Below are 23,916 nucleotides of genomic sequence, written 5' to 3' on the forward strand. Positions count from 1 at the left end.
TTTCAAAATTTTCTAATTGTTTTGAGTCTTTTGACTATTGTGTTCTACACCCAAGGACGGTTACCTTCACTAGCTAGAGGGTTTGTTAGTGTTCTAAAAGGCGGCCGATTAGTCCCCCCTAGGAGTTAGGCGGTGGTCCGATGCCTAGATTAGACAGCCGACTAGTCGGACGCCTAGGCACTAGGTGGCCGACTAGTCAGCGCCCCTTTCCCACCCGACTAACTGTTAAGAAAATAGAGTCTCACATTGCTTGGGAGTGGAATGGGTGATCACTTAATAACATTTGGGACCTCTCCACTCATTGCCAATTGGTTTTGAGATGGATATAAAGTTTCTACATGGTATCAGAGCGGGGCCCGTTCCACCCCACATTTTATAAAATTCAGAATCCACACCCTACGATGACAGACCAGCAGAAAGGCTGCATGATGATAGAACCCAAAAGTGGTCACACACGTGACAGACCTCAAACGCGGCTGCACGTGAGGGAGGATGTTAAGAAAATAGAGTCTCATATTGCTTAGGAGTAGAATGGGTAATCACTTAATAACATTTAAAGTTTATACACTAACGCCAAGCGATTTTTAGAACATTGGGGTTTGCTCTCACCCTGAAGGTATGTGATCGATCGTTGAGAGGTAGGCTAACCAGTTGGAAGGTGAAAGTCCATATGGATAGTCTCATGGGCATGTCTAATAGCTCCCCCTCCTAGTTGCTTCTAACTGCCTTCCATGAGAGAGAGAGAGAGAGAGAGAGAGAGAGAGTGTGTGTGTGTGTGGTGTTCTATAAGAAAATTACCACAAATCTTTGTATGTATGTTCTTTATGTTGCTTGGATGCCATGTAAAAACTGTAGGCATAATTCTTTTTGTCATTTTTTTTTAATCGGCGTAAATTTTTTTTTTCATTTTCTCATTCCCTGTTGCGGTGTTTATTTAAGAGATGCAGTGCGGATATTTATTTGACAGATGCAGTGCGGATATTTTAGAAACTGTTTTATACTTTATTTGACAGGTACACTCCATTTTGCACCCGGCGAACTCATAATGTCATAATTAGCAATCTCTCCGGTACTAGTGCGAACGTCATTGTTTTTTTTTTTCTAATCACGTGTCCAGACAAGTTTACACGTACACATGTATGCATGAGGCGAAGGGAGAGATTAAAGGATCAGCCCTTTGCGCCAGGCCAAGTTTTAGTGTTGAGCAAATATCCATATGGTGGATTTATCTCTTTATCCACCACACACACACACACACACACACACACACACACATATATATATATATAAATAGAGAATTAGGGTTGATTATCTTCAATTAAGAATAGGATCAACCAAGACCTTTCAACAAATTCTTGATTTCTCACTTAATTTGTTGGTTCTTCTTCTTCTTCTTCATATCTCTTCCCCTTTGTCTTCACATTTCATTCAGAAATGGCTGACACAGAGACAACGCGAACGATCATTGGAGTCATCGGTTAGTCTAGTTACCAGGAACTAAACTTCATTAATATCGATCTTAATTAATTACTTCGTGATCCATATATGCGGCTAATTATTTGCTTACCATTCATTAGCTTGTTGCATTGGCTTTCGATTACCCTAATATTGTTTCAGCAACGCTTATGTGATATTTAAATGGATGGACGAGACTGGACAATTGTAGAATGCATGTGGAAAACATCATCATCTTTTTCCATTTCCATCTAACGTTGAATCGACTACCTATGTATTCTGTAATGTGTGAATTACGAAGAATTTTGCAATGTTTTTTTTAAGAATCATTCACATAATTTCAAGCTACGGAAATAACATGTATGCTTGCTGTTTTTTTTATTACAATAAAGCCCCTATTCTGAACTTTTTTTTTTCATGTTATCTTTAAATGCAAAAATATCATCACCACATCCTTCTGGTGAACAATTCTGCATATATGAAAAATTATTTGGTGGCCGAAAAATTATACGAAAGAATATTAGCTTTAATCCCCATCTCGCATTGCACTTTTTTTCTCCCTCACATTTGATTTCGGCCGCTTGTACGTGCAACGAAAACCATTTCCTATTTCATACTTCATTTCATTTTTTGCCTATGCCCTAGGGCAATTTTTACTTAATTGAATTAAATTTTGATTAAAAAAAAAAGGCCATTCTGCTGTTAGTAAGACAAAAAAATCTCACAATTAATAAAAAAAATTTCAGGCCGCGTTTCGTATAAATCAAAATTCTTTTCAACATAGTTGAGTACCGAGTGGACTGTTTTTAGCATTTTTCGCTAGTAATTGTTTACTATGTCGTATCCCTCCTCTCCCCTCTTAGTTGGACAATTTAGCACATCATATTTTTCTTTATTCCAAAGCGCAAAAAGGGAAAAAAAAGAAAGAAAGAAAGAAAAAGGATGGATGCTACAAAAAAAATAAAATAAAATGCTTGGAGTCCAATTCACCTAGATGGCCTTATATATTAACTATAGCAATTAAAGCTATGAATAATCTCGTTTATTACCTCAATGTGGTGTGGAATGGGATTGCATGAGTTCATTTTTCCCGACCCGTACCCATGTTATATGTTATGATACTGTGTTCTAAAAGTTGATAGACGCTAATCGGACGTAAGAGGGTGCCTATGGCAGAGAACTGATGCCTAGCTAGGGGCTTACTAGTCGGGCACCTGACACCTAGCAGTCGACTACTCGACCGCTTGAGTCATTTTAATTTTGATGTTAAACCTCCGCCTAGCGCCTAGGCCCTGACTGATTGGCCGCCTAGGCCGACCTTCCGAACAATGCTAATTTCTTTTATAGCACATTCTTTAAACATTAACATGTAATAGCTTTTCTACTTTTTGCTATGCCCTCTTTCTCTCATCATCTCATCTCAGACCTCCAGAAAAAAAGTGACTTTCTATTCTTTTCCAATGTGCGTGCAGGAAATGTCATCTCTTTCTTCCTCTTTCTCTCCCCACTGTAAGCTCTCTCTCTCTCTCTCTCTCTCTCTCTCTCTCTCTCTCAAATTTTCCAGACAAAAACATTTATTTTTGACAACCCATGACCAATAAAAACTAATGGTAAAACTCTCGAGTAACATACTTCATTTACGTACGTAAATATGCAGCCCAACATTCGTAAAGATATACAAAGCAAGGTCGGTGCAAGAGTTCAAGCCAGACCCATACGTAGCCACCATACTCAACTGCTGTATGTGGGTTTTCTACGGTCTACCCTTCGTCCATCCCGACAGCATTCTCGTCGTCACCATCAACGGCATCGGTCTGGTCATCGAGATCTTCAACGTCTCCGTCTTCCTCGCCTTCTCTGACTGGCCAAAGCGCGTACGTTCTCTAATTACAAGATGCGTCATCTTCTACGTCTGCTGCGTTGCGACGAGAAGTAGTAGTACTCTTTACTTACGTTTTCATTTTTCTTCGTAATACAATCGCGTAATTAACTGTATGCAGTGGAAGATCATCATCGCTCTCTTGGTCGAACTAGTCTTCTTGGCCGTCGTGATCTTCATCACCATGACATTTCTGCACACCACCAAGTCGAGATCCATGCTCATCGGCATACTCTGCATTGTCTTCAACATAATCATGTACACTTCTCCATTGACAGTAATGGTATGTATCTATGTCTACATATGCTGATCTCTGTGTTATTTAGTTGTAATACCTCTTTGATCTCTCTCTCTCACATCGACATTCATCTTGACAGCGTATGGTGATCAAGACGAAAAGCGTGAAGTTCATGCCATTTTATTTGTCGCTGGCTAACTTCCTCAATGGCAGTATCTGGCTAGTCTATGCGCTCCTTAAATTCGATCCCTACATCACCGTAAGATATAAAACATTCGATTTTGATCGATCGAGTCAATTATTACTTATATAACTCTAAATCTACCTTCTTATTTTTTCCTCTGTTCCTTTTTGGTTAATTTTTTTTTTTTTTGGGTGACAGATTCCAAATGGTTTGGGGGCGCTATCGGGTGCGGTTCAGCTTATACTATATGCAACCTACTACAAATCCACCAGATGGGACGATGGGCCGAGCCCTGCTTCTGAGGTTCAACTCTCCTCCAAGGACAATCCCCCCAACTTAGTTTAGCAGTACTACTTCATTTGTTGTACCTACCAATGTAATTACCGTTCTTTACAAAAGATGGAGCGGATGAGAAGAAGTTTGAGATTTTGCGAGTGGCAGCAGCAGCAGGAGAGTCATGTGCACTTCTTGAGGCTCTCTCATAGCTTATCTTTTCCTATTGTACATATTTCATTGTATAATCCTTGTTGTGAAGACCACCACAAGGACCACAGCTGATCACAGCTCTTCTACAGCTCAAGAAGAAGCCACGTCAGCTGCTGTTAGTTAGTTAGTTTAAGTGGGTTAACTGGTGTTTAGTTAGTTAATGATGGGTTAAATATGTACTTACCCCTCAAACTATTCCGATTTTAGTTATTTCCCCCTCTAACTACCAATTGAAGTTGCTTCCCCCTCCAACTTCCGAAACATTAGCAACTGCATCCAATCCCCCATTTCCATCCAAGAATTGGACGGAAAACTCAACACCTAACCCCAACTGGTATCATTGAAGGCTATTTATGTCTTTGACCTACCAATATATGTAAATGTATGTATACCCTTTCTTCTGCTTTCCCTGTAACTCACAGTCGAGATCATCTCTCACTCTCAACTCTGTTCGTCTCTCTCTCTCTCTCTATCTCTCTCTCTCTGTGTCTCCCCCCCCCCCCCCCCCCCCCCCCCAATGAGACAATGAGCAGTTCGGCTGGCTCTCAAATATGGCTTCTAGAAGTTCGGTGGTCTAGCAGGTCCAGCTGCAACAACAGGAGCAGTGCATTGAAAGGCCTTATTTGTTGTGCCTTATCCCTTATTCAGCCATTGCAAATATTCTCCTATTTAGGCTATATAATACGATGTACTCATCTCTTGTAGTGGCGTGGTAGCAAACAATGAGGTTGAGAGAGCAATTTGTTTGAGTGTATGTGAATGAGTGATTGTAATCCTCCTACATATAGTGAATCCGCCCCTGCCCCCGTGGATGGACCCCATTTTGGGAAACCACGTAAAATTGTGTCTCTCTTTCTCTGTGTTTGATTCAATTCGCGTGTGTGTTTGGTTTGCCGATCGTCTTTGCACAACAAATTGTCCACATAGAACCAAGAAGCAACACCTATCCTCAGTTTGGAGTTGAATTAGAGAGGAAACATGACTGGAATTCCCCCAAGTAGATCAGCAGAGTTGCAAAGCCATATTGAATGTCTAAAGGCTAATTGATCTAGGAATTTGACAGCAATAATAGACCATGAGACCAAATGGCAGATTTTTTTTCAACAGAAACAGCAACAACTCCCAATTTAACAGCTTGACAGTCAATATTAGTGACCAACAAGTTGATTTTGGTATTCTGATACGTTTCGGTTGTGAGACCACAGATGAACAAATTCCACAACAAACATATAAAAAACTAGCATTATCAGTTCATACCCATATACTAATTCAAAAAGTTCTAAAGAGGTAGGATTATAATATAAAAAAGAATACTTTGCAATATAACAACATGCAAAACTCATTAGCTTGTTAAAAAAAGTCTTACATTTTGGTGTTCTTCCATTTGGATCTCTCACGATCCAAGCCATTGTAGATCTCTCTCTCTCTCCCCTCTGTATTTGATGATCCAAGTAGTAGGTTTTGAGATTATAAGGAGTTTCAATGGGTTTTGTGAATACACGTTTTAGGGTTTGAGCTGGAATGTTCAGATTATCCTTTTATTGGCGCCAAAACCACATTTCATGTTAGGTGTTGAGTTTTCCGTCCAATTCTTGGATGGAAATGGGGGATTGGATGTAGTGGCTAACCTTTTGGAAGTTGGAGGGGGAAGTAACTTCAATTGGTAGTTGGAGGGGAAGTAACTAAAATCGGAATAGTTTGAGGAGAAGTAGATATTTAACCCTTAATGATGTAGTTAGCCTGAGAGAATAGATCGATCTGGCGTTTATATCAAGCTGGACTTGATTCATTGTAACACAACAGAATGAAATGAAGTTTTGAGTTCCATCGCTCTCTCTCTCTCTACTTCTTGGTTGTGTTCTTGAGATTCTAGGTCAGTATTTGTACAGAATTGCATAATTCCATATGGTATCAGAGCTTCAGCGACGCAAGTCCTAGTCTCGATCCAAAGATTCTTTCTCTATTCTTCCTCGCGATTGATTTCTCAAGTATTCTTGCCAAGAGATGTCGTCGTCTTCCGCTTCCACTGATAATGGAGTTACGATGCCCGCAGCTTTGGCGTTTCTTGCGTCCAATTTTCACTCGCTTGTGACAATCAAGCTTACCTCAGACAATTATCTACTCTGGAAAACTCAGGTACTGAATGCATTGAGGGCAAATGGCTTCCTCGACTACGTGAAAGGTACAATCGGACCACCTCCTGTCCAAATTCGAGATACAAGTAATAATTTGGTTACCAATCCTGCCTTTCTTGCGTGGACACTTATAGATAATCGATTGCTATCATGTTTGACTGCCACTTTATCATCATCAACATTACCTTTTGTTCTAGGGTTAGAACATGCCTCTAATGTCTGGAAAAGTTTGGAAGATAGATATAATTCTCTGTCTAGGTCTAATCTTCATGAACTCAAACGAACTTTGTTTAACTTCACAAAGAATGGTACGATGGAACAATATATTGATGACATAAAAGGTCTGTGCACAAAAGCTAAGTGCTGTAGGATATGAGATTGATGATGATATGGTGTTTCACACCATCAATGGTTTACCAGAGGAGGAGTTTAGCTCACTAAAGCAAACCTTGAGAACTCACGGAGATCTGAAGTTTCATGAACTTGTGTCCATCCTAAAGGCAGAAGAACAACACTCAAGAAAGTCCAAAATGGCAGTTGGAACTAGTAGTGTGTTTGTGGCAACACAGAAATTGCAAGATCTAAACCTGTCTGGTGCAAGTACTTCTTCCCATGGATCTTTGACACAGAATAATGGGAACTCGGGCAGTTCTAGCAGTGTTCATGTTGCTTCTCCTATTTTGCCCACACCTGTGATTCAGAACTCACAATCACAGTCTTCTCCGTCCTTTTTGCCACAAGGAACACAGAGCTTTCAACCATCCCAAAACTTTCAAACATTTCAACCCTCACAAGCATCACAGAACTTCCTCCCTTTCCAAGCACCAATGTTTCAACCACCACAGAATTTTCCTCAAGCATCTTATTTTTCTCAGCCAAGCAACAGGTTCAATAATAACAATAGAAACAAACAAAGAGGACAGGGGTTTGTGTCTTTTCCAAGGCCAGCATGTTAGATTTGTGGTAAAGATAATCACTCTGCATGAACTTGTTATTATAGAAGTGCTCAGACTTGTGGTTTCTCTGGTTATCCTCCTGGATTCTCAGCTACATTTTCTGGTTATCCTCAGTCAGGGATGTTTCCTCAGTCTGGCATGTTTCCTATAGCAAGTTTTCCCCCTTCTCCTATGTGGAGGATTGGAACTTCTTCTCCTTCATTTCACGGGTCATATCAGATGCCAAATGCTTCATTTTTTGGTTATCCTCAGTCTCAGTTTGTTTCATCTGGTACTGCTAATACAACTGGTTATGGTAGTGGAACTGGTTATAATGGGGCCTTGATGTCACCTGGTTCAGGATCTGGTATGCATGGGGGTGCTTTTCCTCATGCTTCAACTTTTACTGCTTCTTATACTTCTGGTTCAGGTTCTGTTCTAGAGCATTCCAACACTTCTACTGCTCAGAGTTGGTATCTAGACAGTGGTGCTACCAATCATGTGACTTCAGACCTCAACAATATCATCTATTCACAGCCCTACACAGCAGGAGCCGCTGTCATGGTTGGAAATGGTAATTCTTTGCCTATCTCTTGCACTGGAAATGGTAATTTACGCACACCAACCACTCAGTTTCATCTTACTAATGTGCTTCATACTCCTGCCATCACACATAATCTGTTGTCAGTCTTTCAACTTGCGAAGGATAATAATTGCACTCTAATATTCAATTCCACTAGTTATGTCATTCAGGACAACCAATCTCATCAAATTCTCTTCAAAGGGCCATGCCACAAGGGCCTTTATCCTATCCAAAGCTGCTTTCCAGTTATTTTTCATACAAATAAAACTGTGTCCGCTTCTTCTGCCATTGTGGCATCCGAAGCTTGGACATCCTAGTCTTCCTCTATTTCAGTCTCTTGTTAAACAGTTTGACTTGCCTGTTTCTAAGCCCTATGAGGTTCAGTGTTCTAGTTGTAATAAAGTCAAGAGTCACACACTAGCTTTTCATTTGTCTGTCACTAAGTCAGCTCAACCCTTTGATTTGCTTCATATGGATATATGGGGTCCAGCACCCATTTCATCAGTCAAAGGATATAGATACTATCTTCTTATCATAGATGATTGCACTCGTTATTCTTGGTTGTTTCCTCTGTTTTATGAATCTGAGGTGAAAACAGTTCTCACTCAATTCAAGGCTTATGTTCAGAATCATTTCAATATCACAGTCAAAATAGTGAGATCTGATAATGGCAAGGAATTTGTTAATGATGTAGGACAAAAATGGAGAGTTTTTGTATTTTATTTTTATTGTTTTAGAATAAGATTTTGGCTAGGAATATTTTCATTTAGGTTAGAATTATTAACTTTCCGTATTCAGTTTGATTTTGATTTCTGCCTTTATTAGGATTCTTGGTCTACAAGAATTAAGATTTTATTTTAATTAATTAAGAAATATCTTTTATTTAATGCCGCTTGTTTTGGCATGATTTATTATTTCTTTTACAGTAGGATTTCTAGGGTTAGGGTCTTATAAAAAGGGCTGTAACCTATTCAATTATTAAACTTTTATAACTTTTAAGCTTTTTGATCAATAATATTCAGAGATTTTCTCTTTCTTTCTTGTGCGCAAGAATTGCTCGTTGCGACGAGTTGTTTATCTCGTTTGGACTAGTACGCTAACTAATCTCTTCGTGAATTCCGCTGCGTCAAGTGGTATCAGAGCAAGGCTTTGCCTGGTTCGATGTCACCAAACAAAGTTGAAGACACACCCATTGACGTTGGTCGTGGGCTTACTGACCTAAGGAAGATGATGGAGGATACCCGAACACAAATGCAGGATCGAAGCACTCAGTTAGCCGAAATCCGTCAAGATACTCGCACTCAGTTTGCAGAGATCCGTGATTTACTGCATGGGTTGACTCTACAAATTCGCCAAAGGCCAGAAAGGGTTGAGAAGGATCGCGCGTTGGGATTTGCCCATCGCCAACCTCCTAACCAGAATAGGAACCGCGTTGAGGGATCTGCCCGCAACCAGCCTATTCACCTAAACGTCTCCGGAGGATATTCTTATTATCACTACGATAGTAGGAATAAATTTGAAGGCGAGTTATTCGAGGGCCATGATGATTATCAGTCGATAAAGCGACAAGCAAATTTCAGGTATTACAATAAGTTGCCAAAATTTAGTGGTCTTGAATTTTTTGAAGATCGTTTGGATTGGATATTGGACATTGATGATTTTTTTGAGTATACGAAAACTCCTTTTGAACAAAGGTGGAGGTTTTTATTATTGAAGCTTACGGGCCCGGCGCTACAATGGTGGTTAAAATTACAATCGTCAAGAGATCGATTGGGCAAGCGTCGAATTCATGCATGGTCGAGAATTAAAAAACTTTTGGTGGAGAGATTTTTGCCCTGGAACTATGAGGAATTACTGAAGGAAAAATATGGGCCAAAGCAACAGAATACAACCATTATTGTCAAAGATGTTGAAGAAGTTGCAAAAGAGGAGGGAGATCGGATTGAACTTGGTGACGAAGAAGAAGCTGGCGATGAAGAAGTTGGTGGCAAAGAGGAATGTTTGAGTGCCCCTATGCTCGAACATCGGTTGGATTTAGATGGAGGTGCAACCAATGAGGTAATTGCAAGCAAGGATGAAAATATCGCAACATTGTATCAAGTACGAGAACCAAAGGAAGAGGAAAGTCATAAATCAGAACCTATAATTTCTCGACATGATGATGTCTTCCCTAATATTGAGCCTTGTGAGCCACACGGAAGTATGAGTGGTTCCAATGGTGAATTTGGTACAAGATCTCTTAATGCTACATCATTCATACATGATGTACCAATTAATTTTGCGATGGATCAACATAAAGAGAAATTGGAATTTCTGCATGACGTTCAATTTATTGATTTTCTTGGGTTGGAGCAGTTTGAGTTTTCACTCAATTCTCGTATTGTGAAAATTGTCAATCAATTGAAGTGTGCAGAAAAACTATCTTGGCAAGTGTACTTTTATTGGAAGACGAGTGAGAAGTTGAAGTATTCCAAATATTTATTTATTTGGAAAGGCAGATGGCAAGTTTCTAATGAGAACTCGAGGGCGAGTTCTTTTGAAGAAAAAGAGACTGATGTAGGACAAAAATGGAGAGTTTTTGTATTTTATTTTTATTGTTTTAGAATAAGATTTTGGCTAGGAATATTTTCATTTAGGTTAGAATTATTAACTTTCCGTATTCAGTTTGATTTTGATTTCTGCCTTTATTAGGATTCTTGGTCTACAAGAATTAAGATTTTATTTTAATTAATTAAGAAATATCTTTTATTTAATGCCGCTTGTTTTGGCATGATTTATTATTTCTTTTACAGTAGGATTTCTAGGGTTAGGGTCTTATAAAAAGGGCTGTAACCTATTCAATTATTAAACTTTTATAACTTTTAAGCTTTTTGATCAATAATATTCAGAGATTTTCTCTTTCTTTCTTGTGCGCAAGAATTGCTCGTTGCGACGAGTTGTTTATCTCGTTTGGACTAGTACGCTAACTAATCTCTTCGTGAATTCCGCTGCGTCAGTTAATCACTACTTGATTGATTTGTTTCTTAACAGTGGTATTTTGCATCAAACTTCTTGTCCATATACAGCTGAGCAAAATGGTATAGTGGAAAGAAAACATAGGCATTTAGTGGACACTGCTCTTACTTTACTTGACCAAGCAGGCATGCCTACTCATTTTTTGTTAGAAGCATTGGTTACAACTGTCTTCTTGGCCAATTGGCTTCCTCATTCCTCTTTAAATTTTCAAGTTCCTTATGCTCTCTTGTTCCATACTAAGCCTGATTATTTTTCTCTTAAACCATTTGGTTGTGCTTGTTTTCCTTGGCTTAAACCATACAATTCACATAAGTTGATGCCTAAATCTACCACTTGAATTTTTCTTGGTTACTGCACTACCTCTAAAGGATACAGGTGTTTTGATCCAATCACTAATAAAGTATACATCTCAAGGCATGTGAAGTTCTTTGAGAATCAATTTCCTTACTCCTCTCTTCTTTCTTCTGTTCCTTCAACTGATTCTGATTTTTCTTCGTTTTCTATTCCTCTTGCCTCCTTTCAAGATATCATAGTTCAGGCATCTCCTCCTTCCGCACCCTTATCTGTTCTAGTTCAGTCTTCTCTTGTTCCAGTTCCTCTTTTTTAGACTATTCCCACAGTTCTTTTTTCTGTTTCTCAAGGTTCTGCATCTCTTAGTTCTTCCTCCACCAATGCACCATCATCTTCTCTTCCTTGTGCTTCCTGTTCTGCACCTCCTCCACTTTCAGCCTCTTCTCTTCCTTTCTCTTCTGCTCCTATCACAGCTGATCACAGCTCTTCTACAGCTCCTTCTCATTCTATGAGGACCAGGTCTCAATCTGGTATTTTTAAACCCAAACATCCTTTTACTCTGCTTGCTTTTACTTCTTCTTCTTCCTTGCCTTCTACTGAGCTTAAACATTTTTCTGAAGCTGTTTCTCATTATGTGTGGCAAAAAGCCATGGCCGAGTATGAGGCCTTGGTAAAACAAGGCACCTGGGTTCTTGTTCCACCTCCTTCTCATGGACATGTCATAGGGTGCCAGTGGATTTACAAAATCAAGAGACATTCAGATGGCACAGTGGCTCGGTACGAAGCTAGGCTTGTAGCTAATGGTAATCAACTGGCAGAGGGCATGGATTTCACTGAAACTTTTAGTCCTGTTATTAAGCAACCCACTCTCCGAGTTATTTTGAGTTTGGCAGTTCATCATGATTGGCCTCTTAGGCAGTTAGATGTCTCTAATGCATTCCTACATGGAGTCATTTCTGAAGATGTTTACATGCGACAACCTCTTGGGTACAAGGATTCTTTTCACCCAGAGTATGTGTGCAAGCTTTCAAAGGCTCTTTATGGTTTAAGATAGGCCCGTAGGGCTTGGTATGCTATGTTCTCAAGTTATCTTGTTGCACTTGGTTTCTGTTCAAGTAAGTCCGATACCTCCCTCTTTATCTTGACCTAAGGGCATCATCTTACTTTGTTATTGATTTATGTTGATGAAATAGTTATCACTGGTAGTGATACTTCTTACATTCAATCACTCATTCTTCAACTCAGTAGCAAGTTTGTCATGAAAGACTTGGGCTCCCTCAACTATTTTCTGGGCATAGAAGTTGTCACTTCTTCTTCTGGTCTGTTTTTGTCTCAATCAAAGTATGCCGTAGACCTTCTTACCAAGGCTAGCATGATGGATTGTAAGCCTGCAAGTTCTCCTGCTTCAATCAAACCTGGTCTTCCTGATCATAATTCTCTATTTTTAGATGTTCAGTTGTACAAAACTGTGGTGGGTTCTTTGCAGTATTTGACTTAACAAGGCCCGGGATTTCCTACTCTGTGAATGTTGCATGTCAACGTATGCATGCCCCTAAGCTAAGTGACTTTATGGCAGTAAAACACATTTTTAAATATATCACAGGCTCTGTGCATCAAGGTCTTCATTTTGTCCCAGGGCCATTAACTCTGACTGCCTTTGCTGACTCTGACTGGGCTGGGGATCCAGTTGATAGGAGATCCACCACAGGTTTTGCTATTTTCATGGGTCATAACTTAGTTTCTTGGTGTGCAAAAAAAAAAATAGCACACCGTGGCCCGCTCATCTACTGAGGCTGAGTATAGGGCCATGGCTCAAACAGCCACAGATTTGGTTTGGTTACAGCAGTTGTTTTCTGAGTTGCTTATCCCTTCTACCACTCCTCATATTCTCTGGTGTGACAATAAGTCTGCAATTGCTCTTGCTTGTAACCCAGTTTTTCATGCTAGGACCAAGCATATTGAGATCGACTATCATTTCATTCGAGAACAAGTGATGAATCAACATGTTACTGTATGTCATATCAGTTCAGAGGCTCAGTTGGCTAACATTTTTACCAAGGCTTTATCTGTTTCCAGATTTAGTTTTTGAAGTTCAAACTCATGGTAGGTAACCCTCCCATGAGTTTGCAGGGGAGTGTGAAGACCACAGCTGATCACAGCTCTTCTACAGCTCAAGCTGGCGTTTATATCAAGCTGGACTTGATTCATTGTAACACAATAGAATGAAATGAAGTTTTGAGTTCCATCTCTCTCTCTCTCTCTCTCTCTCTCTCTCTCTCTCTCTCTCTCTCTCTCTCTCTCTCTACTTCTTGGTTGTGTTCTTGAGATTCTAGGTCAGTATTTGTACAGAATTGCATAATTCCATACTTGTGATAATGAAAATCAATAATTCTAGTACAACATACACTTACACACCCAAATACACACCTTCACTCACATGAGTGGTGGGACCTACACTCACATGAGTGGTGGGACCCACACACACTTGCACCAATGAAAATTCTCTTCACTGTTCGAAAAAAATCAGCCAGAGAGAGAGAGAGAGAGAGAGAGCATCCTCCTTGTATCCCTCCAGAAGTCTGGTGATTGGTTGTATGCGACGTGTTAAGAGCAGTTTTTTTTTTTTTTTTTCAGAGCAAAAGAAATTTATTAATCTTTATAAAGAATTACAAAGATTAAACGCATCAAGGGCACATCGGCAAGAAGCCACCCGGGATAGCAAGGAAGGTAAGATGCCAACCAAAACACCAAAAACCCAAAGAGACACCGCAGACATGTTATAGCAGTTTTATTTAGTTTCAGATTGTACATCTTAGCTTCAGTGTTACTTTGTGCGGTTTTTTCTGTATTAATTTTCAGGGTCACTCTTATTGGCCCAGCAACCATCTAACACTGCTGCTTCTGGCTTTGAAAAGCAAAAAATGCAGCTAGATCACTATGACAGTACAAGAAATGCAGGAAAGCTACCAAAATTATCTTCCTTAAAATTCAGCTTCTCTTGAGTTGATTGGAGGGTCCAGTCCAAAAGATATGAGAGGCGTTCGATCCTAAAGATATGAGAGGCGTTTGATCCTGCAATAGCAGGACCAAAGCTTTCTCATGTGTTTTGGATGGACCGTTCAATCTACTGTAGAATCGAAGCCCTTCACCTAAGCAATACGCACAAATGCGTGTGCATTGTTATGCTGACAAAGGGTAGGAGAATTGAATCCAAAACATTCACATAACGGATTTTCTATGACAATGAGATGACTCAATTAGAATAGGAAATAAAGATCATGCTCGAACATGTTTCGGTTACTTCACATCCTAAAATCACGCAAACCGACTAATACTACGTGGTAATGCCGAAAGCACCTTGTTATGATATGACAAAACAGTCTTCAAGATATACAGAATGACAAGTGTTACTGAAACACAAATGAGCAAAATGTTGTAGTACAACATACAGGGTCCAGAAACAAAATTCAATGACCCGGACGATATCATAGAGGCAACAGAGCTATACTTGAGCAAGCAGCTACCCTCACAATCCCAGTCATCTGATTGTATTGCTAGTAGAATATTAAGTGTGATTTTATAGAGGATATGTGGAGCCAGTCAATCAAATACACATTTGCTAACTCAAAAAAAAAAAGAAAGAAGAAGAAGAAGAAGATTAAGAAAGAAAAGGCTTACAGTGTCCAACAAAGAGATATGTAGCAGAGCTCCCCAGCCTATAATCACCTCCGTCAGCTCCGAAAATCCTCACTTCTTTTTCCTTCACAAATACCAATATGTATCTTCGGACGTTGAAATATACCATATTACTCATTTATGAGCTCAAGTCAAGGCCCTCGGTGCTTGCGGAAGCAGAGACAACTTTGAGCCTGATCATGAGGAATCATACCTCCGCCCTTTGTTGTGTTGATGGCCTCCAACAGTGAGACTACCTCGTCCATCTCTGGCCTTTTGTCGGGGTTGGCATCCCAGCATCGTTTCATTACATTTGCCAGAGAACTCGGACAACACCTTGGTATCTCTGGTCTCAGATTCTATGCATTAAATTCTAATGATTATCCAGATGATGGAGAGGAAATACATAGTTTACATAGGGGAAAAACTTCAATGATGAAGTGTTTCTGGAGAGTGGGAATATGGTCGGATTAGGAAGTTAATACCTGGCGGACCACGGCTGATGTCACTTCTGAGAAACTAAGGTCTGGATATGGCATGTCGCAGCAGTATATCTCCCACAAACAGATTCCAAAACTATACACGTCGCATTTCCTGTTGTATGGGTTGCCGTTTAGAACCTGTAATTTTCACCCGTTAACTAGTCATTAGAAATATCTCATGGGATAACGAAACAAATTTCTTCTTTTGCCGACAATGTCCTTTCCAATATAAGCAAATTCGAAAAAGGAAGTATTTCCAAGCCATCGTTTCGTTACATGGTCGAGTCAGATTAAGACAGGGCCTTGCGAGGTCAAGAAGACTTCACTTCATCAAACTAGTAAATAAATGACACGTATCTCCTAAACAGAACATTTCCTCTCTGTTTTTTTTCTCAACAACTTCAGAAAAAAATGGAAAGAATGGGGAACTACGACAAGAGCTATACGCTAAGTCTTCTGGAGTATGATATCCTATATTCCTATTAAAGAAGAACGAGATTACTACCTCAGGAGCCATGTAACCAAGAGTCCCAGTCTCCCCGGTCATGTCATTAGGATTTGAGGCCTCAACGCGAGCAACCCCAAAATCAGCAATTTTTACTGTTCGTGTCTTGTCTAAAAGCATATTCTCTGTCTTTACATCCCTGTGAACAATCTTCTGGGAGTGGAGGTAACTCAACCTACAAAATTTTAACAGTTTGGCACTTACTACATAAACACACTAGTTATGCATAACTATAAACTATTGAACCTTACTACTGCGCCACAATACAAAAACTAAATCACAATAAGAAAGATATTACCCTCTGGCGAGATCAAGTGCCATCTGTACAACTACTTTGAAAGCTAGCTTCTTTCTCCGGTTCTTTATGAGGTAAGATTTCAGCGCGCCGCCCGCGAGATATTCTACAACAACGCAACAGAGATTACTTGGCATGCCCATTTGACCATTTTCTGTTTGTATGCTCAGGCTTGAAGAGCCCATTGTTGCCCCTATAAACTGCAAGTGAGAAAACACATGAACCGCCAAGAAATGCATCTTGTAACTCTAAAAGCAGCAACGACAATCAGCATGACAGTAAGGTGTTAGAGTGCTATAATACTACCATGCATTGCTTTTCATAGATTTATGCCACTTTTTGACGTGTAAGTATTACTCTATTTTCTTATGACCATTTTGACAATAAATAGAGAAGTCAAAAATATACTTCACAACAAATGATCTTTTAATTGGATAGGGAAGCTGAGGTAGTGGTAGCTTGAACAAAAGTCGAAGTAGTCCACTCTTTTTATTGCGAGCAAGATGAAAGAAAAAGTAAATGAGTACGCGGTAAGTGCAAAAATTGACCACGATGCAAGGAAATAACAAAAAAGATGTAGAAGCGAACCCTAAAGTTACAATGTACAAACTAGACAATGACAAATAAGTTTTCTCCTTCACAAGTGTTTAGGCTTCTCATACATGAACACAACTTCAAAGTTATACAGTACTCAAAGTATTTAAACTAGTCAAAGTACTGAAAGTTCAAATATGAGGAGAAGTCCAGCAAATCAATGCGAAAACATTCTGCACATGCTCTTAATGTTGAAGTTTATGCTATTTGAAAGTGATCCATCAAAAAGACGCCACAGAACACCCCATGCCAAAACAAACTCAAGGAATACAAGACAATGGCTCAATTTCTTTACAAGTCAGGTACAACATGGAACTTGCTTCTTGTCTTTTTCGAATGAGTGAATCAACAAGCATTTAGTAAGTCCACATATTTAACTTCAAAACTCAAAATACATATTGAAGTCTACATAACTAACTGCCATGAAACGTACATATTGAAGTTACCAACTGCCATGAAAGCTATATATTGAAACTAATGCCATGAAATCTACATATTGAAGTTTTTTTTTTGTGGTAAGTATCTACATATTGAAGTTACCAAGCAGGATACGGCTATAAAGAGGCATAGTCTATTGCATAATCCTGCACAACAGAATGTAAAGGTCTAAGATGATGAAGTCACCTTAGTTACGTTGGGATGGTCAAGCTTATGCCATACCGCAACTTCCTGTGTAAACGCTGCCCTCAGTGATTGTATTTCAGCTTCTGTCCTATGCCCCTCTTCGCCCCAGTCTAGCAGTTTAACTAAGGATTAGGAAACAGATAAAAAATGTTTCTATTAGTAAAAATGCAACCCTTGGCACAAAACAAAAATAAAAGGTCTAAAAATGACTTTTCTTTGAGTAAAAATGCAACCTCTTTGCACAAACAATATAAAAATGTCTCACAATTATCCCAACATCTACAACATGAACATTAGAAAACGAGGAAAAAAGAAGACGAAAAAATCAAAGAAAGTTACGACTTAGGTTTGCCCTTGTTCTCTTTCTCGTGTTCTCTCTGTCCTCTTCATCTTCTTCCAATTCTCTCTTCCTTGCAATACAATAACCAATGTATTTTTCGCCTCCTCTGCTCATGCTTATGTTTTGTCTTTCTCCCCACTCATGCAAATTCTTTCTACTGGGATCGTTACTAGCGAGAACAATGAATTTGATATTATAATAATTTGGACATGATTTGAAACAGCTACTGAATATATAGACCCAATCTCTCTGCCCCATGCAGCCGCACACAAGCTAATCAAGACCACAACCTTCTTCTTGACTCGATTTTGATGGCGATTGCTACCATTAACCTTCGAATCGAGCAGACCACCGCAACCATTGATCTATTAGACTATTTCTGTAACTGAACCCCCTATTATCTAAATCAAACATGCATGGGGAGAGAGAGAGAGAGAGAGAGAGAGAGAGAGAGAGAGAGAGAGAGAGAGAGAGAGAGAGAGAGAGAGAGAGAGAGAGAGAGAGAATGCTTGTCATTTTCCTTTTCAAAACTGAAATCTGTCGTTGCTCCTTTTCTAAATCTTCATGACACGGGTTGTGGGTTGGGGGAATCAAAGGGGTAATTTGTTGTGGGGTGGCCATGGCTGCTTCCTGTTGAAAGAAACTTCAAAAGGACATTGACAATGATGACAAGCAGATGAGGCACAACTTAGAAAATCCCGTCTCTAGCAGACGAGGGTACAAACTGTCAGTACACACAAACTATCGTGGCACTATAAAAATCAGTCGTGGCAATAGCAGCCACCTTGTTGGATTATGAAATATGATTAGCAATAGTGATGACGACGACTCTACCTAACGACGACGACTCATACCCACAAAAACAGCTGACAGCGAGTCGTGATCCTAATTTCTAGCCAACTGTTCATGCAAATTAATACTTTCTCCACTTTATGATGACCAAGTTAGATTAGATATCACATGAAAGTACAATAATAAAGCATATCATGAAGTTATTGCAGTCACATGGCAAGTTGGCAACTCAATCCAACCCGTGCAGTCACAGATTCCATAAGAGTAGACTTATCCCCATTCAGTAACGCCCCCTCATGAAATTAATTGCATAGAAACAAGGCAAGAACCCCAAGCTCAACCCCATCCAATACCAGTTCCACTCACCCATACAAAAAATTACAACAACTAATCTAATCCAGGCATCTCGATTAATCCATGGCAAATTCCATAATCCAAGCATCAACTAGAGGAGATCCATTTAAAGCCGGGCCATGGCAACTCGTATGGGTTACCCCCACAAAAGTTGATAGCACATACGAGATTTTAAACACGAGACCTATGAGGCACCAAACCCTGAGTCTCTGGCTGTGGCCACCGAGCCAATCCAAGAGATGGCGAAATGGGTTATATGTGGAACGAGAGCTGCATTATACCCGGGCAATAGTCGGGGCGAAGCTCTTGAACATTTGGGATTATTCGTTTTGGGTCTCAAAATTCTTGCGTATGGTCCCTATATACATCTCTCTTCATTTATTACTCTCAAAACCCAAACGGGACATGGTTTCAAAGAAAAAAGTGGGTATGACCCAAACATGGCATCTCACTAATTGAAGCAATGGGATGGTAGGGGGCAATAAATAGACTGTGACTAAGGACCACCGTATCCACAACTGGACCGACCAAATCAAAGTACACCTCACTAAAATTGTTGTCTAGCAGAATTTCTGAAACCCAAATTCAATGCCACATTATTCTAACACCCTTTTATTCGTGGAAACAAATTTAAATCAACAATAAAGCCAACTGGGTATCATCTACAAATAGCCTAACTATTCAAAATTCCAAACAATAAAAAATGGCCTAACTATCATTTACGTGAAAGACCACAATACCACAAAATAAAAAAATAAAAAATAATCCCACAATTGAGAAAATACATGAACATGCGCAAATTATATACGTAGATTTCGCCACGCAAAGGACAAAGGGGATAACAACTGGATTAGCTCAGTTGACTTTCGCACACCCTCAGTCTTAAGAAATAAGGGGATAAATGTCGGTCAAAAGGGGGAACTGATTATTTATTTCTCTCACCATGGACTGGTTCGATTTGTTTTTTTTTTTTTGGTTGCAATTTGTGGTTATTGTTCTCCTTAGAATTGTTTGGGTAATACAAGATGTTTCGGGACAGCTTGTGTGCACAGACTAATCCTTACAACTCTTCCCACAGCCGTCGCATATGTTTACACGTATAGATGAGGTGGTTCTAAGAATTGTTGGCGAAGAGAATCGAACTTAAGAGCTAAACTTAGAATGAAACCGAACACCTAAATCTCAGACTAAGACCACTTGGTCAACCCTTGGGCTCTCTCGTGAGTATATTATTATATATACTACTGAACTCTATTAAGTGGTGAATTGTTCGACCCAAATATAATTTATACTCGTATAAAATTCTTTTTTGTATTACCCTCCAAACGGTTGAAAATTAACTTGAAGGGAAAAGAAGAAAAGGGTATCACGGAAAATGGAATTTCAGAACCGAGTATTATGGATAATGAGTTTTTTTTATAAACGCATTCTAAAATTCGTAATTTTACTGTTTAAAATTACATATAACACAAGCACGCGCACGCGCACAAAATAGAAATTTTGAAATGCATTTATAAAAAAAAGTACAGTGTGAAAATCATTTTCCAAAAATCTAAACGTATTTTCAAAACGGAAAACGGGGGAAAACAGAGCAAAAAAATTAAGAAATAAAGTGAATCGAAAGAGGAGGCGTTTTTTAAGAGAGAGGGAGAGTGACCGGCGACGTCTTGGCCATCGTAGACGCCACGGTGGACGGTGCCGAAGGTGCCACGTGCGAGGACGCCCTTGATTATGAGCTTGGTCGGGTCGATTTCCCAGTCGTGCCTCGGCCGCTTGACGGCGGCGACAGCGGCGGCGATGGAGTCGGAGTCCAGCTGCTGCTGCTGCTGCTGCTTTTTCTCCAAGGTCCATGCTCGGTTGAGGTGCCTCTCGAGTTGCTCGTCGAGTCTCTTTAGATCAATTTGATCTGCCCGAACAAACCCATCACTCCCTTTCTCCATCTCTCTCTCTCTCTCTCTCTCTCCCTCTCTCTCTAAAAAATTGAAGAGAGACAAGTAGGCTAGGAAGAGTAACTGAAATGGGGTCCTGTTGCTCTTGTATGTTTGTTTATAAACTCTGTAGTCTACTACAGTATCAAGGTGTGTTTATATATAGGTAGGTGGTTTGTACTTTGTACAGTTGTAGGAGGAGAGATGGGGTTGGTTTTTTTTTTTGTTTTTTTTCCTTCTAACACGTCTACAACCACGCACAGAATAAACACACGTATCTACACAAATACACACATAATACGTGTAAATATTCAAGCTAAAAGTGCATGTGATCTCACACGTTTAGGCTCCATTCCGCAAAAGAAAAGTAAATATTTATTTTTTGAATTAAAAATGATGTATTATGAGAGAATGATTTGTCTCGTAAAATAAAAATACTTAAAAATAAAAAATTTAGCGGAACATGATTTGTGTGTGCACACGCTTTTGCGTGTGTATTTTGGACGTGGTTGTAGACTTCTTGTTTTCCTAAAATCTCTTTGGGGAGAATTGCGTGTTGGGCACCCATTATAGGGTTGAACTGTTTATTTGGTTCCTTTACTTGAATATGTAGTCCACGTAAATATTCGAAGTTATAGGGTATTGGTAACTATTTATTCGGTGAACATTACCTAATACTCCCTCCAATCCATAGACAATCAATGATTGAGAGTTGTTTATTACCAAGATGGAATTTGAGTTGTCGGATATACGATCCGACAACTCAAAGATGCGCAGTACGATGTTACACACACCACTGCACAGGACCATCTCCAATTCCATATTGCTCGTCTTGTGTTAGGAATCTGACTTCTTTCTAAAAGAACATGCAACGCATCTCTCCTTAAAGTTTGGTTAAATTTCCAAAGCTACCCCTTATTCTCTTTATTCAAAACTACTTTTAATCATTTATATGGAGGGGTAATTTGTGGAAATTTGCACAATTATATAATTTGGCTTTCAAGATGACAAGTATTTTGGGGCATCCGAAAATGGACTATAGGACAAGCAATATGAGAAGTAAGAGCATCTCCACCAGCCTCGCTCCAGCTCCGGCGAGGTCAAAGTGGCCAGCCAAACTCCTCTTTTCCGGTTTCCAGCAGACTCGGCAGCCCCTCGCCAGTTTGCTCCCTCGCTTCAGCCCCTCGCCTCGACCAGCGAGGTATGAAAGGCTCGCTTGCCCTCTGCTCCTTTCTCTCTCCCCCAAAACACACCGGCGACCACCGGCGACGAGATTTCCTACTCCCACGAGTCAGTGAAGGCGTGATTTCTCATCGTCGTTGTTGTGAAGACTAGTGAAGATGAACATCTGATCTGCAAAATCCAAGGTCGGTTCCTGTTTTTGTAGCCCAAAATCAAAATTGACTGATCTTGGTGGCTTTGGACGCTCGATTCCTTTCTTGTAGCTTGGAAATTGAGATTAAATTCGACTGATTTTCCACCTTTCTAGATTTGGGTTTGGGGTTTCGTTGGAGAGAATTGGGAAGTCCATGGGAACCTCAACCTGAGAGGCGAGATCTGGGAAGTCTTGGGAAGTCCTGGTTTGACAGCTGTGTTCACTTTTACTGTATTTGACAGCTGTAATCTCTTTTGCCTTGGCTGTTGGATGTCTCAACCATTTGGTGGCTATCTAACTCATTTTTCCTAAGCAAAATGGCTAGAATTTTGATTACTCTGTTGGAGATGCTCTAAGGAGTAGGCTTTTTAAAAAAAATTCATTGGTAACTGTTTTTTTTTCCCAAGAAAATTGCACTCTAAAAAACATAGATATAGATTTCTAATCAACAACTAGACGAACAAAATGGTTGATTCAGATTAAATAATGAAATCTGAGGTGGGGCTCACAATCCGTGCACGGCACCTATACCATGCATAGGTAAACAGGAGGGATTTTTCAGTGGCGAGCGAGTATAATATCCCACGTGGTATTCGCTCGGAGTATCTCAGCGGTCCGACGCATTTTTGGATGGCTCAGATTGAAACTCTTTCTCTCTCCTCTCACCCCAACACTTTTTCTTTCATTTTTTTATGTCCAAATCCGAGCCGTTCAAACACGCAATGGACGACTCGGATGATGCGCGAGCGGACATCACGTGGTACCCACTCTTTAATAAACAACACTGACATGGTGTTATCGATTTTATTAATGATGTGTTGGCTGAATTGACAGTGTTGAGTGATTTGCCTCCTTAGATATTCTTGCGACCTGCCTTGGGCACACACGATCGAACATAAATATGGCGATAACACCACGTCAAGGTGCTCCGTGTAACCGTGTCGTCACCATTTCATGAAATCCCGTTCTCGCGCGCGTGTGAGAGATCAGTGATCAGAGAGGAGCTCGAGGAGACTCTAAAAACAGGGCCATGTGGGCACATGGAATTTGCCTACAACTCAACGTGTGTTTCTGCCCCACTTTATTAGGCTCTCATATTGAGATTTTTTTTTGAATGGTGGCTTTCACATTAATGGAATCCCTATTTTGGCGATTTAAATGTTCACGTCTAAATAAATTTAAGCTAAACAGAAAAAAAAAACATTTGGTTGATTCGTTTTGATTGATAGGACTAGCATTAATGAAATCTATACAATCTCGAGAGCTGCTATTCCCCCCTCCCCTGACACACACCCCCCCGGCCCCACCTCCCCTTTTCCGAAATTACCCCCCCGCCTCTCTCTCTCTCTCTCTCTCTCTCTTCCTTTTCTTTCTTTCTTTCTTTCTTTTTTTTTCTTTTCTTTCCAGTTTGATTTTTTTTTTCATTTTATTTCTTTTTCTTTCTTTCTAGTTTGAATTTTTTTTTCTCTTTAATAATAGGTTCAAGTCTAATTCTAAGCTTTGTAAAGTAATTAAGAAAAAAAAAAGTGTTTCAATTGATCATATTTATACGACTGTTTTATTTTTATTTTTTGTCCTTTATAGATTAAAAAATATAGTTATGAAAATAAGTGTTTCAATTTTTAATCCATTTGAACCAGTGCAAAGATGTTATTTTTCTGATCATTTCATCTTAAATGGTCGTAATAATTTTTTGGTTCCAAGGCATTTCAATGGACATCCTAAGAGAGTCTTAGAACTAAAAAATAAGT

The 23,916-nt window shown here is 39.6% G+C and overlaps 2 protein-coding genes across 2 annotated transcripts; one reads left to right on the forward strand and one right to left on the reverse strand.

Moving 5' to 3' along the window:
• Window positions 1–1,336: 1,336 nt before the first annotated feature.
• Window positions 1,337–4,394, forward strand: LOC131298123 (bidirectional sugar transporter SWEET5). Its single transcript, XM_058323431.1, has 6 exons — window positions 1,337–1,477; window positions 2,928–2,964; window positions 3,113–3,329; window positions 3,456–3,617; window positions 3,712–3,831; window positions 3,955–4,394. The coding sequence occupies exons 1-6, from the start codon at window positions 1,435–1,437 to the stop codon at window positions 4,099–4,101; spliced, it is 726 nt and encodes a 241-aa protein (XP_058179414.1). The 5' UTR covers window positions 1,337–1,434; the 3' UTR covers window positions 4,102–4,394.
• Window positions 4,395–14,543: 10,149 nt separating this feature from the next.
• LOC131298124 (serine/threonine-protein kinase STY13) lies at window positions 14,544–20,925 on the reverse strand. The gene is made up of 6 exons (XM_058323432.1): window positions 20,520–20,925; window positions 17,377–17,498; window positions 16,162–16,358; window positions 15,864–16,038; window positions 15,362–15,496; window positions 14,544–15,235 (listed from the first exon to the last, which is right to left on the reverse strand). The coding sequence occupies exons 1-6, from the start codon at window positions 20,800–20,802 to the stop codon at window positions 15,029–15,031; spliced, it is 1,119 nt and encodes a 372-aa protein (XP_058179415.1). The 5' UTR covers window positions 20,803–20,925; the 3' UTR covers window positions 14,544–15,028.
• Window positions 20,926–23,916: the final 2,991 nt, after the last annotated feature.

Source organism: Rhododendron vialii, chromosome 8a (assembly GCF_030253575.1).
Source record: "Rhododendron vialii isolate Sample 1 chromosome 8a, ASM3025357v1".
In the NCBI taxonomy this organism is placed as follows: Eukaryota; Viridiplantae; Streptophyta; class Magnoliopsida; order Ericales; family Ericaceae; genus Rhododendron; species Rhododendron vialii.